Genomic DNA, 19,046 nt, shown 5'->3' with positions numbered 1-19,046 from the left:
GGACACTCCCCCGCAATCCTCAGGGCAAGGGTTTTAAGTTATGCCCTGGGGGCATATAAGAACAAGGTTGGTACAATGTATTATTTATTATCTTTTTCCATTAGAGCAGGGCACATCGGATCGAAGAAGTTGTCGTAGAAAGTTCGAAAAGGGCTCATTCAATTGGAAATTGGAGTGGCTTGTGCCCTTTTTAATAGTTGAAAGTGATTGGAAGGCGACAAACAGCCCTTCTACGCCCACCATTTTCCGAAACACATCCAATCAAAATTTTGAGATAGCCATTTTGTTCAGCATAGTTGATTCCCCTGATAGAAATTATGTTTTCGAGGAGGACACTCCCCCACAGCCCTCAGGGGAAGTGTTGTAATTTATGCCCTGGGAGTATGTAAGGTTTTTATAGAAGGCGTTGTCATAGAAACTTCAAATAAGGCTCTTTTGATTAGAAATTCACAGGGCTAATGCTGTTTTTGATAGTCGAAAGTGATTAGAGGGCAACTAGCCCCCCCACGCCCATCAATCCCCCAAACACATCCAATCAAAATGTTAAGATAATCATTTTGTTCAACGTAGTTGAAATTTCTGGAAATTAGGTTTTTGAGGATGACAACCCCCCCCCCCCACAGCCCTCAGGGCAAGGGTTGTAAGATATGCCCTTGGGGCATATAAGGTTTTTATAGAACGCGTTGTCGGAGAAACTTCAAAAAGGGCTAATTAGATTGAAAATTCAAATGGCTAATGTCTTTTTTAATAGTCGAAAGTGATTGGAAGGGAATTAACACACCTTCCACGCCCACCATTTCCCCAAACTCATCCAATCCAAATTTTGAGATAACCTATTTGTTCCAAGCAGTTTAAAGTTCATGAAATTATACCTTTGAGCAGGACACTCCCCCCACTGTCTTCAGGGCAAAGGTTTTAAGTTAGGCCCTGGGGGTATATAAGTTTTTATTGAAATCTTTGTTGTAGAAACTTGAAAAAGGGCTCTTTCGATTGGAAATTCAAAGGTCTAGTGCTCATTTTAATAGTCTAAAGTGATTTAAGGTCAACTAAACCTCCTCTCACGCCCATCTTTTCCCCAAACATATCCAATCAAAATTTTAAGATAGTCATTTTGTTCAACCCATTTGAAAGTTCTGGAAATTAGCTTTTTGAGGATGACACCCCCCCCCCCTCCACAGCCCTCAGGGCAAGGGTTGTAAGTTATGCCCTGGGGGCATATAAGGTTTTTATAGAAAGCGTTGTCATAGAAACTTCAAGGGCTCATTCGATTGGAAATTGAAATGGCTAGTGCTCTTTTTAATAGTTAAAAGTGATTGGAAGGCAACTAACACCCCTTCCACGCCCACCTTTTCACCAAAAACATCAAATCGAAATTTCAAGATAGCCATTTTGTTCCATGCAGTTTAAAGTTTAGGAAATTATACCTTTGATTAGAACCTTCCCCCCACAGTCTTCAGGGCAAGGGTTATATGTTATTCCCTGGGGGCATATAAGTTTTTATTGAAATCTTTGTCGTAAAAAACTTGTAAAAGGGCTCATTCGATTGGAAATTCAAAGTGCTAGTGCCCTTTTTAACCCCTAGGCCTTCCCAAGGCCAGAACATAATTTGCACTTTACTGGAAAAAATACAAATGAATTTCCATTGTCAGGTTAATATACATATACTGGTATTTAGTAATCGAAATATTAATATTATTGGATTTATCAAAGTTATAAAAGTAAAATCATTTTATATTTTTTTCAGTAAAGTGCAAATTATGTTCTGGCCTTGGGAAGGTATAGGGATTTTGAGCCAAACTTATGTTAATTTCTGTTCGTTTTGGGTTTCATTTATTTATTGATTCTGATTTGTGGTAGTTTCACGCTTGGTAGATTATTTGATTTTATTTTTGCTCATTTTTTTTTTTTTAATGGAGTTCTTTACTTTTCTTTGAAAAACTTATTTTGTGTAAAAAGTTTTTTTAATTAATATATATAATAGCCTACCCTATTTTAGCAATAAGCATGTTGAATTCTTTGTTTTTTTTTATCTCAATTGGCGAACATCTTTTTAAAAGGTTTATTGCGCATATTAAAAAAAAATAACATCAAAAATTAACTTAAAATAACAAAGTTTTATTTAGATGAAACTGAAGACTAAAATTGAACCTTAAAACATATTTAATAGGTTATAAATTGAACCTTTAAACCACAAGTGGTTTAAAGCTCACCCAACATATTTAAGCAACAAAATGCTTCAGATATACTAGCTTTTGATACTTTTCCATTTTGGCAGTATTTTGAATAGCTTGGGCTTTATTGAAAATTAAAATTCTATAGTTAAACTTGGATTTCATGACCAATAAAACTATTGGTATCTTTCGTAGTTGTCATTTTATTTGGTGCAGGCCAAAGGTTTTTTCTTCTCCTGATCCTATTTTCTTGCTAGTTTTTCAGAATTCTACAGACATGGGAGAATATCAAGAGCCAGTTTATTTGAAACAATTCTTTAAAATTAGGATGTAAAAACTAGGTCCCTACCAATATATTGGCCAGCCAGTATAGGGGTCTGTCATCATAGATATTGGCCAATTTCTTATGCACAACTTATCCAGAAGATGACACCAAATTTACTCAGGTAATTTTGCTTGTCCAGTTCTTGGGGGTATGACCACTAACTAAGTGCAAACATGGTCCACTGGTCTATATGGTAGAATTTCAAAAAGGTGCATTTGCTATATCTAAAAATGGCCAAGGGTATTAAGTTCACAGTATGCTGCTAAGAAAACTCCGGGGAATGCTGCAAAGATTTAATTTAAATCAAGCAGCACTCTCTGGGTCAAGGTTGTCATAATGGAGAATCTGTCATATCTGGGTGTTCAGCACAAGGAATAGGTAATCTACAAGCAAATTAATAACGAAAACATTCTAGAAATCTTCAAATGACGTTCGTTGCTTGAATACACATGGAATGGCCATTTTCTTGGTTTTGAAAATGTCTAATTTTAATGAATGTGTTCTTGCCTCTTCCTGCTTTGTCTAAGCTCGCTAGCTACCAACTAGGGATTAGAATCCCATCCCCTACCCTTCTGTGAAAATGTATGATTTAATTTTTTTCTAGATATCACTATGGACTTGATGTTCCAAGATTGTGAAGCAAAGCAAGATTACAAAGAACCTTGTGTGCCATTTTCTACCAATGTATATATTGAACAAGAAACGGATTTTGATTTTGATGATGGACTGGCGGTTGAGTTTTGCGAAATTGCTGAAGATAATATCACAGAAAATGAAAATCTTGTACAAGAGTCAAGTTTTCTGGTAAAAGTGTTGCCATTAGAAAGAACTCATACTATTGAAAAACCTTTTGAATGTGATATATGTAAGAAAGCTTTTACTCGTAATTCTGCTTTATCTGTGCACAGACGCACTCACACTGGGGATAAAATATTTGAGTGTGATATATGTAAGAAAACATATTCTTGTAAATCTGCTTTATCTATACACAAACGAACTCATACTGGAGAGAAACCTTTTGAATGTGATATATGTAAAAAAGCTTATACGAGTAAATCTGCTTTGTCTATACACAGAAGAACTCATACAGGGGAAAAACCATATGAGTGTCGATTATGTGAAAAACGATTCATTACTAGTTCTGATTTTTATAAACATCATCAAAGAAAGCATACTGGGGAGCTATTTGAGTGTCAAGTATGTGAAGAACGATTCACTACTAGTTCTGATTTTTCTAAACATCAAAGAAAGCATAGTGGAGACCTATTTCAGTGTCAAGTATGTGAAAAACGATTTACTACTAATTACCTTTTATCTAGGCACCAAAGAATCCATAATGGGGAGAAACCGTTTGAATGTGATATATGTTTGAAAACTTTTGCTTGTAAACTTGGTTTATCTCGACATACAAGAACTCACACTGGGGAAAAGCCGTTCAAGTGTCAAGAATGTCAAAAAAGCTTCAGAGAAAGTTATCATTTATCTAAACACAAAAGGACTCAACATCAAGTTTTGAGTTTAACATACTATGCCAAAAAAAAAAAAATCAGCACTAATGACAGTTTAGTCAGCACCAAAGAACTCAAACTGGGGAGAAGGCTTTGCAATGTAATTCGTGTACCGGAAGATTTGTTTTGAAACACCAAAGAAATCATGGAGATAAATTAATTTTTGAATGCTGTGAATTGAAAAATTCTAATTCTATTCATTATTTTTCTGTCACAGAAATTACGCATGAGAAATATTCTATGATTTATCCAAATGTAAATATTTGAAATTCTGGACAAGAAATTCTGGGCTTTGAAGTATTAAAAGCTTTATTTCTTATTCCTTTTTATAGAAATAACCGAAGACTTAACTAAAAAAAACTGTTTAAGTGGAAAAAGTTTTCACTTCTCTAAACAAATGTTCTGTATAAAAAAGAACTAAAACTTCAGAAAATCATCCCTTTTGAGTGTGCAGATAGTAAAAATAAATAACCATTGTTTCTAGATTGTGTTAAATCTTCACTTTCTAGATATAATATTCAGATTCAAGGCATGATTCGGGGAAGGAGTTTTCATTTTAATTTTTTATTTCAATTTTTAGGAAAGTTAAATTTTTTCATTAAATCTTTTTATTTTGAATTGACATAGTGTTTAGTATTGAAACATATCAATAGGCAGAAAATGTAGTTTTAAATGTCTTGAACAACGTAGTGTTATAGGAACAGCTGGTGTTGGAATAGTTGTGATAGTTTGGGCTGGTCTTTGAGTTGTCTTGGTTAGAATAGCCATCCTTTGAGCAGTTGTGGTAATGCTCTTTGTGCATCATCAACAAGAAATTTTAAAATCAATCACTCATGAATTATGCCCTTTTGATAGCTCATATACACATAACGTGTTTTGGTTTAGTTCAACACTGCTCAAATTCCTTGAAAGACTCACCTGAGTGCCCTTTGCGTTTTTGGAAAGTAGACGTTAAACATGCATACCTTTCTCGATAGCATATACTATATGTAAACGATGAACGAATTGCCTAACACCCCCTACACTGACGGCTATGTTACCTAGTAAGTTTCAACTTCAAACACAACTATTCTCAAGATATTGGTTATACAGCCTATTGACAACTTCCATACAGACGGCATGTTCTGATTCAGCTCACACACCCCCCCCCCTCCCAAAAAAAAGAAATAACCTGAACTTTTGTAGTCATGGTGGTAGTATTAGTATTTATAATAGTAGTAGTATCAGTAGTAATACCACCAGTACTAGTAGCAGCAGCATTAGCATGTTGCCTTTTGGTCAGTTGAACATCCCTCTCATCATATCCTGGAAGTTTTAATTTAAAACAATTAGCTGTTCTTATTTCATTGGTAATGTGTCCTTTTGATAAACTGTATGTTCATATAATTCTTGAATTTTTTATCTTAATGCTCTTAGCCTTACAAGCAGTTGTTATAGAAGTAGTAGTTGTATTAGTAACAGTAGCAAATGTGGAAGTGGTAGTAATATTAGTAGTAGTGTACACATATTGCCTAGGGCGTTTCACGAGTATATGGGATTTTTTCTTAGTTGGTTAATTCATACCCATTAATATAATGAGGTTTCATGTGATAAACATTCCTGAAAAGTTTTACACTTGCAAACCTAGTGCAAGTGGCCCTTCAAAGCACATAAAGTTTGAAAATATCACGTTTTTCGTCATATTTTTGTTAAAATGCAGTTAAATTGCAGAATAAAAACAATTGAAAGATTGTACTTAGTCAGAACAATTAAGTTAGCAATACTAACATAAGTTAAAGATAACTGGGTCACATCAATTGGCCTGTGTACTACTTTCCGAGCAGCATTTATGTCAAATGTAGAACACCACGTCCCGCAAAGCGCAAGTCTTGCAGTCCACAGTTTGTATGCACTTTACACTACAGCAACATTTGTAACAGTTCTTATTTTCTATGTCTACAGTGCTGCAGTGCAGAGTCACTGGTCAGCTACAAGTGAATAACACTTCTTCAGTGGTTCAGCAGCTGTCTGTGCGCTGTGTTTCATCATGTGTTAAAGACTAATTTAAGTCGCTTGCTAACTTCACTGCCCTTTCTGCAAAATTATTCACTACTCGTAATGCAAAAACCTACAGTTTTGCTGTTGTATACCCAGCATATTCATGCCTTATTCCTGGATCAGTTTCAGTAAATGATACATCAATACTGAGTGCTGTAAAAACATTCTTAGAACTTTCAGTAGCAAAATCTGCCAGTGATAGACTTTGAAATGAGCTAATTGTTTTTGGATCAACTCGCCTTAAATCATGTTTGTTCATTGGTTTTGCCAAGGCTTTAGTAAGTTTTTTTTCTGTATTGTTCAAATGATCTGAAAACAATCCCATTTTTTCTTCGCTGAGGTATCAAAGGTGACCCTTCATCATCTTTAGTGCAATTTGTGCCACCTGATAGTTAACTGCGGAGTAAGACTCCAATATCTGAAGCAGACACAGATCATTAATTGGGGCATCACAACTGCTAGGAGCAGAGAACCATGATTTGGCATAATTGTGACAGTGAAGAGGACAATACGTCGCAGAGAATCAAGTTCTTTTGGTGTTAGCTTAAACTGTTCTCGAAAGCAGTATATCTTTAGGCAATAAATATTTTTAGCCATTCATCTGGCCCGATGGTAAGCATCTGGTGGACTAATGTGAGTACGTTCTTGTTCAGGATTCTCTCATCAAGAACCACCAAGCGTAGCTTCAAGAACTCCAGGTAATCATTGCGTGGAAGACTATCTTGACATAACTGATGGTGCAGGAAGCTGACAATTTCTCGCTTCTTCATATGCAGCCAGTCTTTTTCAGGTTCTGTTAGACAACCTTTAGTACCTGTGTCTCTGTCAAGAGCAGCAATACTGCATTGGTCAATGAATTTCTATTACTCTCTAAATCTACTGAAGATACCAATCTGAGGACCAGAGGATTGAAATAACATATCGAAAACAGCAGCAGATACTATTTCAAGGATGTGGTGCATGCAGGCCAAGAAAAGGAGACGCTTGTTGAACGCTTGTTGGATGACTGTGATGGCTCCTGAATGGACATAAGAATTTGAACTAGTTGTGTCAAAGCACAACCCAGCAAGCCATTCTGGGACTCCTTTCCATTCCTGCAAAGCCTCAATTACTGCTTTACCCATCAGTTTACCTGAACTTGCTGGTAGTTTAGGAATACTGAGAAGCTTCTCAATGTTTTCGCCTTAAACCACTATTGGCATGCGATCAACAAAACTACCATCATTGTCTGGTAGCAATTTGCTGTCAAAGTGTGCCACTAATGGTGTCGCTTGCAGAAAGAGTACTTTCTGCTGTTGTGCAATTGACTGATGAACTTTTTTTTCTCTTGCTCTATAGATTGAGCTGGTGGACATAACAATGTTCTCAATGTCAATGCCAGCGGCTTTCAGAGTTGGAGCAGCTACACGCATAGCTTCTCGTGGTTTTGTATTGGTACGATCTAAGCTCGCAGAAAACATTGGGTCATCAACCAGGCAACGCTTATTTATTACAAGAGAAGGGATTTTATGGTGGAACGGTTTCATTCATGATAGTTTGTGAGTTCAGCTGTGCAGATAGGCCAGATAACTTCAATAGCCTTGGTGTATAATCTTGCTCATCATTCGATGATTCAGTCTCGGAGTTGCAAAGCTGGTTGTATTCTTCTAGTGATGTTGAACATAACATCACTGATGTATCCCGATCGACTTTTGCCTTTTCTCTGCGTCTTTTTCATCCTTCCTTCACACTGTCTGTCGCTTCTCTGGTATTGAAAGAAACCCAAGTCTTCTGGAATTTTTATAAGTTGATTACAATCAGCATGTCCAATATCAAATAGCTTCTTCAACTGGGCACAAAATTCTTGTACTTCTGCTTGTCTGTTACTTTGACGTGACTTGTTCTTAGCAATCCCTGAATGTTTTTCATACAGTGCTTTCAATTTTGCCACATCATTTGGCTTTTGTGTTGTTGGAAGACTGGCTAAAGCCCACAGTTCCAAAACTTCATTTATAGTATGTAAGCAGCTATCAGATAGGGTGCATTTGCTAGTTGTCAGGTCAAAAAATAGTCGGTGTAACACCTGACCATTTGTTGGTAGCTGGTGCTTGCAAGTTGTGGCATCAAGTACTGACAGCAACTGGCCAACCAGCCGTGCTTCTGTACTAGACCTCGTTGTAACCTTTTTCTCCATCAGTTCAGAAACTACCAAACACTTTTCAAGTCAGTAGTCAGTTGACAGTGCTATAAACAAATAACAAACTCAGAAATACTTATAGACAGTGTAGTCTGAATTAAAGATGGCAGATATCATCAACATAGAGTTAAATATAAGCATCATAGAGAACATGTAAACATCAAGTAAGTAATAAGACTGCATATAAGGTTGATTATGCTACAAGGATTGTCCATTAATATCATGCAAACCAGTATAGAAAAGCAATAATTACTAACATCGCATATAGCAAAATAAGTTGAAAATATGTATGCTTTGAGGGGTCACTTAATGATTTCCTATCAATATGAAAATTTGCACACTGCATACAAACACCAAACCTCTCATTTTAAACACAGGTGATTTGGAAAAATATTTCTTTTTGAAACACCTTAATATTGCCTTTATGTCAACTGATCTTCCTTTAAGCATTCTCTGAAACTTCCAAGTTGATGCCCATATGCATTCTTGAGATACACTCTTTTGACAATTTGCATGCACATAGTGTCTTTTGATTTAGTTCAAATTTCCCCTCAATATTTTAAATGTAGTATTTTAGTAGTAGTAATAGTGGTGGTAGGTGTAGTAGTAGCATACAAGTATTGCCTTTTTGGTCAATTGGTAATTACCATTACACAAATACCAATACTAACAACTCACGGTAGCACCAAGTTGTCTGATGCCAACACAGCTACGCATGCTCGTCCTCCATCCCAATGTGTTTAAAGCTTCCCTCTGTGCACCCTCCCAGGAAGTTTCCATTTCCTTTAAATCTCTCTTTATAACATCCTCCCATGCCAACCGCGGATGACCTTCTTTTCGTTTAGCCCAAGACGGTTGGCCGAAAAGCACAATCTTGAGTAATCTGTCATCCTTCTTCCGCAAAACTTATCCTAGCCATCTCAACCTTTCTCTCATTATAGCCCTAGAAAACGGTATTGAACAACACTTTTCGTGCAGCCTACTGTTTTAAATACGGTCAGTCAGCCGGGTACCCAGGACAATCCGTAGGGAATTTCTCTGGAAAACATCTAGCAAATATTCATCCGATCTCCAGAGCGCCCATGCCTCAGAGCCATATTTGACCACTGTAATCACTGTAGCTTCCAATATTCTAATCTTGGTTTGCAGACTTATCTTCCTCTTCTTCTAAATTTTTTTAACTGTGAAAACCACACCCTGAGCCTTGGCTATTCTACTTTTAACACTTTCACTGCTCCCAACGTCTTTGCTATGGTTACTACCCAGATAAGTGAAGCTGTCCACCTAATTAATCTTTTCGTTATCCAGAGTCACCTTTTTATCATCACTTATTCCTAGCCTTAGTAACTTAGTCTTCTTAAGATTAATTTTCAAAGCTATTCAAGCACCCTGAACTCGTTAAACCTCTAGAAGTTCATTCATTTTGCTCACACTTTCAATTAAGATACTCAAATCATCAGCATAATCTAAGTCCAGGAGAGTTTTTCCTCGCCGTTTGATTCTGTGGTGTCCCATTGCCTTTCCTGTGCTTCTTAAGACAGCGTCAATCAAAATCATGCATATAAAGGGGGATAGAACGCAAACCTGCTTAACTCCTAATTTAATACGAAACCAACTGCTAACCTCATTCCTACCTTATCTGCAACAGTGTTATTCTCGTACATAGCACTAATCACTGTAATGTATTTTTCTGGTATACCATACAAGGATAAGACCTTCGCTAAAGCTCTTCTGTCAACAGAGTCGACTGCTTGCTCATAATCTATAAGACTGATAGGACCAAAGGTGTTTGATAACTCAGGCACTTCTCAATTATTAACCTAAGAGTAAAAATTTGGTCGACACATCCTCTATCTTTTCTAAAACTATTATTCTTCTCTTATAACTTTATCTAGAGCATCTCTCAGTCTAAAAAGTATCTTATTACTAAGTTATTTGCAACCTGCAGAGACCAGACTAATGCCTCGTTAATTACCATACTCACTAATCACCTTTTTTATACAGTAGTAGGTTTACTTCAAATCGCTAGGTACTTCCCCTTTTTCAAAATCATATTCATAATCTTCAGTAACTTATTGCTAACCTTATAGTCACCATATTTAAGAAATTCATTTACCAGACTATCAGCACCTGGATTCTTATTTTTTTTTTTTTTTAATTCTCTTAGTACTGTTGCTATTTCTGCCTCACAAAATAAATCTTCCTTCACATCCACGGTATCAGAAACTTTTCATTTTCCTCTATATCTCTTCCCACAATCTATTTCCATTTAGCACATTCTCAAAATGTACTGCCCATATCTCTTTAACTCTTTCTTGATCACTAATTGTGGCCCCATTCCTATCATTAACTGGGACAAGTCCAAATTGACTATTCAAGATCGTGAACAAGATCGTCATGTCACAACTTTGATCAGATACGTTCGGTGGGGGGGGGATGGTGTTTGAGGTGTGCCTTCATCACTTTTGACTCTTAAAAGGGAACTAGAACTTTCAGTTTCGGATTAACAGAACTTTCTCTAAAGCTTATACAACCACCCTTCCAGAAAAACCTTATTTGTTTCCAGGACTTAACTTACAGCCCTTGCTGCCAGATTCTGAGAGGTTGTTTCAACACCAAAGGCCTAGTTCTATGAATTTGAGACTATTTTGAATAAAGTGCCTATCTCAAAATTTCTATCAGATGCATTCAAGAAAAATAGGACGTACGGGGAGGGGGGCTGGTTGGCCTCCGATTATTTTCAATCTTAAAAACACCTCTAGAACTTTTGATTTCTAATCTAAAGAGCCCCCTAAGAATACATTCGTAGTTTCCATAAGAACCTTCTATGCCCCCGGGGCATAACTTACAACCTTTACCCTAAGGGCTGTGGGGGGTTGTCATCCTCAAAGGCCTAATTACTGGATCTTTCAACTATGCTGAACAAAATGACATATCTCAAAATCTGTATTGGATGTCTTTGAGGAAATGATATGAGTGCGGGGGATGGGGGATGGTTGCGCTCCAATCACTTTTGCCTATTAAATACAAATGAATGTGCATATTCAGATCAGTGTACATGTGCTGATATTTATTCATATTTTATTTATTAAAGTTATAAAAAGGAAAACATTAAAACAAAAATCAGTAAAGTTCAAGTTCTGGCTTTGGGAAAGCATAGGGGGTTTTAAGTACTACACATGTTAATTTCTGCTTGTTTTGAGTTTGACTCGGTTATTTATTGTAATATCTGTTTGTTTTGAGTTTCATTTATTTATTGATGCTGATTTGTGGGGGTTTTACGATTGGTAGATTATTTGATTCTATTTTTGTTCATTTTTGGTTTGCTGGAGTTCTTTACTTTTCTTTGAAAAACTTATTTTGTTGAAAAAGTGTATTTAATTAATTTTTGTTCGTTTTATATTGACATAGTCTTTTTCAGGGAAAAAGAAAATAATAGTTTAAGTCTTTTCGGTTTTTCTTTAAGAATTGATAGTTTTGCTTGCTATTTGTATGCTGGAGAAACTTTTCCAACAGTTTTTAACAACATGCAACCTTTTAAAAATTGTAACACAAATAGTAGTGTTTAATTTAGTTTTTTGTATCTCCTCTAGTTGACCTGAAAAATAAAACACGCAAAAAATTCGATCTATGCTCTTTGACAGCTTGGATACACCTACACTCTTTTGATTTAGTTAATTTTAAGAGGAGAAGTAGTAATTGAAGTAGCCCCGAAAGTTTGAACGTAATACTCCCAGTCCTAATACTCTGAGATGCCTTATTGAGAACCAGCATTCACACAGTGCGTTTTGATTTAATCTTAAGGCAAAATTTTGTTTTTCAACATAATGGGTAAATTGCATAATTGTGGAGGGTTGACCTACACAATTTTTTTTATTTATTTAAGAACGATTATTGACAAAAACTTACCATAAACTCATCCCCTCCAAATGCCGCAGTATGATATGGAGGAGGAATAACAAAAAAAAGCGAAAAAAACAACAACAAATTAACGTAAACCTCAGGTGGGGTTAAAAACAAAACTCAACTACAACGTCATATTCCCTGCTACCACCCTACACTCAACTCCTTCCTTAACACACCTCAATAAAAAAAAAACAAAAAAAACGTTCAATCATTTAATACCAATTTAATGTATCAACTATGCATTCTATTACAATCATATTTAGAAAACAGTTCAGTCTTCAACAGCTTTTTAAATTAACTGAAATTACTATTTTTAATTTTCTCATTTAATGTATTCCATAGCTTAGCCCCTCTAAAAATAAGAGAAAACCCTGAGCTAGACGTAACCAAATTATTAGCATTAATTTTGTTCATTAACTTTGAGTGAACACACTCAGAAAAGTCGTGAACTTACCTCTGACGCAATTATACGTAAAAACACCAGTATAAAAGCCACGGAGAGCAGCTGCTGGGAGTATTTTCAACCTAACATAAGCATAGCGACAAAATTCGGAAGGGCTTAAATTACCAAGTATTCTAATAACAATATTTTGCAAAACTCGGATTGCACGAAGGATTGTGGAGAAAGGTCCCAACAATATTGAACTACAATACAAAATACAGTGGTGAATTAAACTAAAATATGACAAACGGATTATTTCCTTCGGAAAACAGTGTTTAAGTTTACGAATTATGCCACCATTTTTTGCTAATATATTTGAAACTTTCACAATATGATCTTTCAATGAGAGTGATTCCTCAACAATAATACCATGGTATCCGACACTTGAAGTCCTCCATATTGCAATGCCCCCAGCTTCAATTGAAGATATCCAGGATAACAATTAGCCCCAGAGATACTGTTACAGGACCGATCATTTATGCTGAACAAAATGGCTATCTTAAAATTTTGATTGGGAGTGTTTGGAAAATTATGAGGTAAAGAGGAATGCTGATTGCCCTCCAGTTACTTTTGACTCTTAAAAAGGGTACTAGAACTTTGAATTTCCAATCAAATTCGCTCCTTTAAAATGTCAATGATATTACTAGCTATGACAGAGCTGCGTAGCTTATGATTTTGCTTATATGCCCTTTTAATACTTGCCTGCGTATAGTTTATTTGTTCAATTGAAACTTCCCCTAAACGTTTAAACTTAATGCCTTTAGTGTCATTAGTTACAATAACCGTAGAAGTAAAATTAAAAATATTCACGTGGTGTCTTCTTGCTAGTTCAAAATTCGTCGCAACTCACCCTGAAAGGCCTAACTTTATAAGGTAAGCTGTTATTTTGATATTGATTTGTCACCCTTTTGACAATCTACATGATCACAGTTCGTTTTGATTTGGTTCAACATCTGCATAAATATTCCTTGAAAGCTTCACCTTGGTACCCTTAGCTTGAGTAGCAGCAATAGTTGTAATGGCAGTATGCACATAGCAGCTTTTTTTTTTTTTCAACATCACCCTCACAACCGTTTCTGAAGCATTTCTGGTATGTCCTCTTGAAAACCTGTGTGGAAATAGTGTGTTTCGATTTTGTTCAGTACATTTCAATATTGCCCAAAATTGTCGCCTTAATACCCTTAGGTTTATTAGCGTATTAGTAGCTATAGTAGTAACAGTAGGAAAAGAGTTAATAGTAGTAGTCTTAGCCTTAGTAGCAGTAGTAGTAATAATAGTAGCAGTAGTTGTAGAAGTAGTAGTATTATGATGCTAATATTGTCTTTTGGTTAGTTCATTATCTCCCACAACAGACCTTGTAAGTTTTAATTTCACACACGAAATTGTTCCTAAGATATTGCTGATATGCCGTTTTGACAACCTGTATATGGATGGTAGGTTGTCATCTGTACAACATAAATTCTCAGAAATATTTTCTGAAAGTTTCACCTTCATACCCTTGGGTATAGTTGTAATAGTAGTCAGAGCAGTAGTATTACTTTTCAACTGAGTACAATTAGCCATTGCTATGACATTGCCTATATGACAATTAGATAACTTGCATATTCATAAACTTCTTGAAATTTTCATCTTAATGCAGTTAATCTTACAAGTAGTTACGATAGAAGTAGTAATTGGAGCAATAGTAGGCCTAATAGTAGTAGTATTAGTAAATGTTGCAGTAATAGTAGAATTAGCAGTAGTGTGCGCATACGGCCATTTGGTCAATTGATCCTCCCCTTTAAGCATTCTGTGAGAATTCCAACTTAATACACAAATCAATTCTTAAGATACAAAATGCACTTAGTGTCTTTTGTTAGTTCAAATTTGCCATCAATATTCTCTCAAATTTTACCTTCGTAGACTTAGCCTTAATAGTACTACTATCACAGTAGTTTCGGTCGTAGTAGAAGTAGTTGCAGTGTCAATGCTGTATTAGTAGTAGTAGTAGTAGCAGTATTGCTAGGGGTAGTAGCATGTCCATATTGCCTTTTGATCAGTTGAGTATCGCTTTCATGATGCCCCAGAAGTTTCACCTTGATACGTCAAGCCGTTCCAAAAATATGGTTTATGTTGATTTTGGCGCCCTTTTCACTTTAAGCCTTATAAGTTATTGCAACTGAAGTACTAGTTAGAGTAGTTTAGTAGCAATAGCAGAATAAGTAAAAGTAGCAGTGGTATTAGCATTAGTATTGACATGCATATCACCTTTTTGTCAATTGATCTTCCCCTTTAAGTATTCTCTGAAATTTCCAACTCAATACCAAAATCTATTCTTGACTTACGCCATTTGACAATCCAGTATTTTTTGATTTAGTTCAAATTCCCGCTCAATATTCTGTCAAATTTTACCTTCATACGTATAGTCTTAATTGTACTAGTATCATGACAGTAGTGGTAGTAGTAGGAACAGTGATAGTGTATTATTATTAGTAGTAACAGCAGTAGTAGCAGGTACATTTTGCCATTTAGTCAACTGAATATCTCACTCAGGATGCCCCTGAATTTCCCTCTTTATACGATTAATCAAAAAAACTTTTTGCAGAAAATAAGTTTTTCAAAAAAAAGTAAAGAACTCCATTAAGCCGAAAATAAGCAAAAATAGATTCAAATAATCTACCAAGCATAAAACTACCACAAATCAGTATTAGTAAATAAATGAAACCAAAAACAAACAGAAATTAAAATAAGTCAAACTCAAAACGAGCAGAAATTAATCTGGGTAGGGTTTTCAACCCTATGCTTTCTAAAAGCCAGAACATAATTTGTACTTTACTGAAAAAAATTCATATGAATTTACTGAAAAAATGTGCATTGTCAGCTTAATATAGATATGCTGATATTTATTCCTTAAAATTTTAATTTATTTTTGTTTTCTTAAAGTTATAAGCAAAAACATTTAAAAGAATTTTTATATGCCCCGAGGGCATAACTTACAAACGTAGCCCTGAGGGCTGTTGGGGGTTGTCATACTCAAAAACATAATTTCCGGACCCTTCGACTACGTTCAACAAAATTGCTATATCAAAATGTTGCTCGGAAGTGTTTGGGAAAATGATTGGGGAGGGGGCATTCGAGCTCCGATCGCTTTTGACTTAATAAGGGCACTAGCCTTCTCAGTTCCCAATTGAATGAGTCCTTTTTGAAGTTTCTACGACAGTGCTGGCAAGGACCTAATTTCCAGAACTTTCGACTACGTTGAACAAAATGGCTATCTCAAAATTTTGATTGGATGTGTTTGGGGAAGTGGTAGGTTTGAGAGGGGCGTAAGTTTCCCTCAAGTAACTTTTAACTGATAAATAGAGAATTAACGCTTTCAATTTTCATTCGAATAAACCCCTCTGGAAGTTTCCACTATAAAGCTGTCTATAAAGCCTTATATGTTCGAAAGAAGTCATTTACAACCCTTGCGCTCAGGGCTGTGGGGGAGCGTTACATCCTCAAAGACGTAATTTCTAGACTTTTAACTACGTTGAACAAAATGGCTATCTCAAAATTTTTATTGGATGTTTTGGGGAAATCGTGGGCGTGGGAGGGATGTTAGTTTTCCTCCAATAACTTTTGACTATTAAAAAGGGCACTATCCCTTTGAAGTTTCTATTACAACGCTCTATAAAAACCTTATATGCCCCCAGGGCATAACTTACAACCCTTGCTCTGAGGGGTGTTGGCGGGGGGGGGGGGGGTGATCATCCTCAAAGACATAAATTCCAGAACTTTCAACTACGTTGAAAAAAAAATGGCTATCCGAAAATTTTGATTGGATGTGTTTCGGGAAAGGGTGGGCGTGAGAGGGAGGTTAGTGGCCCTCCAATCAGTTTTGACTAGCGGATTAAAAAGGGCACTAGCCCTTTCAATTTCGAATTGAGTAAGTCTTTTTTGAAGTTTCTATGACAGCATTTTCTATAAAAAAAAAACTTATATGCCCCCAAGGCATAACTGACAACCTTAGCCCTGAGGGCTCTAGGGGGACTGTCATCCTCAAAGACCTAATTTCCAGAACTTTCATCTACGTTGAACAAACTGGCTATCTCAAAATTTTTGTTTTTGGGGAAATGTTGAGCGTGAGAGGGGGGTTAGTTGTCCTCCAATCACTGTCTAGTATTAAAAGGGGCATTAACCCTTTCAATTTCCAATTGAATGAGCCCTTTTTGAAGCCTCTACAAAAATACTTTCTATAAAAACCTTATATGCCCCCAGGGAATAACTTACAACCCTTGCCCTCAGGGGTTTGGGGGGGGAGGGTTGTCATCCACAAAATCAATTTCTAGAACTTTCAACTACGTGGAACAAAATGGCTATCTCAAAATTTTAATTGAATGCGTTTGGGGAAATGATGGGCGTGAGATGGAGGTTAGTTGCTCTCCATTACCTTTCGACTATTAAAAAGCGCGCTAGCCCTTTCAATTTCCAATCAAATGCGGCTCTTCTTGAAGCTTCTACGACAACACTTTCTATAAAAACCTTATATGCCCCCAGGGTATAACTTACAACCCTTGCCCTGAGGGCTATGAGGGGCTTATTATACTAAAAGACCTAATTTCCAGAATTTTTAAATACGTTGAAGAAAATAAATATCTCAAAATTTTTATTGGATATTTTAAGGGAAATGGTGGGCATTAGAGGGTGGTTAGTTGCCCTCTACTTACTTTCAACTACTAAAAAGGGCTTTAGCCCTTTCAATTTCCTATCAAATGAGCTCTTTTTTAAGTTTTACGACAATGCTTTCTATACGAACCTCATATACCCCCAGGGAATAACTTACACCCCTTACCCTGAGGGCTGTTGGCGGGGGGGGGGGTTGAACATCCTCAAAGACATAATATCCAGAACTTTCAACTAAGTTGAAAAAATGGCTATCCCAAAATTTTGATTGGATGTGTTCGGGGAAATGGTGGGCGTGAGAGGGAGGTTAGTTGCCCTCCAATCAGTTTCGACTAGCCGATTAAAAAGGGCAGTAGCCCTTTAAATTTCCAATTGAATAAGCCTTTTTTGAAGTTTTTACGACAGCATTTTCTATAAAAAAAAAACTTATATGCCCCCAAGGCATAACTGACAACCTTAGCCCTGAGGGCTAAGGTTAGCCCTGAGGGCTAAGACCTAATTTCCAGAACTTTCATCTACGTTAAACAAACTGGGTATCTCAAAATTTTTGTTTTTGGGGAAATGTTGAGCTTGAGAGGGGGGTTAGTAGCCCTCTAATCACTTTCTACTATTAAAAAGTGCATTAACCCTTTCAATTTCCAATAGAAGGAGCCATTTTGAAGCCTCTACGAAAATGCTTTCTATAAAAACCTTATATGCCCCCAGGGCATAACTTACAACCCTTGCCCTAAGGGGTTTGGGGGGGGAGGGTTGTCATCCTCAAAATCAATTTCTAGAACTTTCAAAACTACGTGGAGCAGAATGGCTATCTCAAAATTTTAATTGAATGCGTTTGGGGAAATGATGGGCGTGAGATGGAGGTTAGTTGCTCTCTATTCACTTTCGACTATTAAAAAGGGCACTAGCCTTTTCAATTTCCAATCAAATGAGCCCTCTTTGAAGTTTCTACGACAACACTTTCTATAAAAACCTTATATGCCCCCAGGGTATAACTTACAACCCTTGCCCTGAGGGCTCTGAGGTGGTTGCCATCTTAAAAGACCTAATTTTCAGAACTTTTGACTACGTTGAACAAAATAAATATCTCAAAATTTTTATTGGATTTGTTTTGGGAAATGGTGGGCTTGAAGAGGGGTTAGTTGCCCTACAATTACTTTTAAGTATTAAAAAGGGCACTAGCCCTTTCAATTTCCAATCGAATGAGCTCTTTTTGAAGTTTTACGACAACGCTTTCTATAAAAATCTCATATGCCCCCAGGGAATAACTTACAACCCTTGCCCGGAGTGCTGTGGGGGGTTTTCATCCTCAAAGACACAATTTCCAGAACTTTCAACCATGTTGAAAAAATGGCTATCTCAAAATTATGATTGTATGGGTTTGGGAAAATGGTTGGCGTGAGAGGGGTTTAGTGTCCCTCCAATTACTTTCGACTATCAAAAACGCTGCTAGCCAGTTTAATTTCCAATGGAATGAGCCCTTTTTGAAGTTTCTACAATGCTTTCTATAAAAATCCTATATGCCCCCAGGGCATAACTTGATTGAATTTTGAAGTTATTGTGCCCTTTTTAGTCAAAAGTGATTTGAGAGCAACCAGCCCCCGGTTCAAAACCCATCATTTTCTTAAATACCAATCAAAACTTGGAGATAGCAGTTTTGTTCATCGTAGTAAGGGTCTGGAAATTATGTCTGTGAGGGAAATAACACCCCCCCCCAAGCTCTCAGGGCAAGGGTTGTAAGTTTTGCCCTGGGGCGTAAGGTTTTTATAGAAAGGGCTGTCATATATGCTTTGGAGGGGACTCACTGGATTAGTAATCAGAAGTTCTAGTGCCATTTTTA

The 19,046-nt window shown here is 36.5% G+C and overlaps 1 protein-coding gene across 4 annotated transcripts in view; it reads left to right on the top strand.

The window, feature by feature from the left end:
- Window positions 1-7,581, top strand: part of LOC148947985 (uncharacterized) — a 54,732-nt gene extending 47,151 nt beyond the window's left edge. For all 4 annotated transcript variants that reach the window (XM_089095166.1, XM_089095167.1, XM_089095170.1 and 1 more), the window contains one exon: window positions 3,101-7,581. In XM_089095166.1, coding sequence (XP_088951292.1) covers window positions 3,101-4,134 — 1,034 coding nt within the window. In that variant the 3' untranslated portion in view covers window positions 4,135-7,581. The remainder of the gene's footprint in view (window positions 1-3,100) is intronic.
- Window positions 7,582-19,046: the final 11,465 nt, after the last annotated feature.

This window comes from Artemia sp. Qi Xiang Cuo, chromosome 10 (assembly GCF_049724085.1).
Source record: "Artemia sp. Qi Xiang Cuo chromosome 10, ASM4972408v1, whole genome shotgun sequence".
NCBI lineage: Eukaryota > Metazoa > Arthropoda > Branchiopoda > Anostraca > Artemiidae > Artemia > Artemia sp. Qi Xiang Cuo.
Note: the sequence above shows the minus strand (reverse complement) of the source record. Positions and strands in the feature narration are given on the sequence as shown.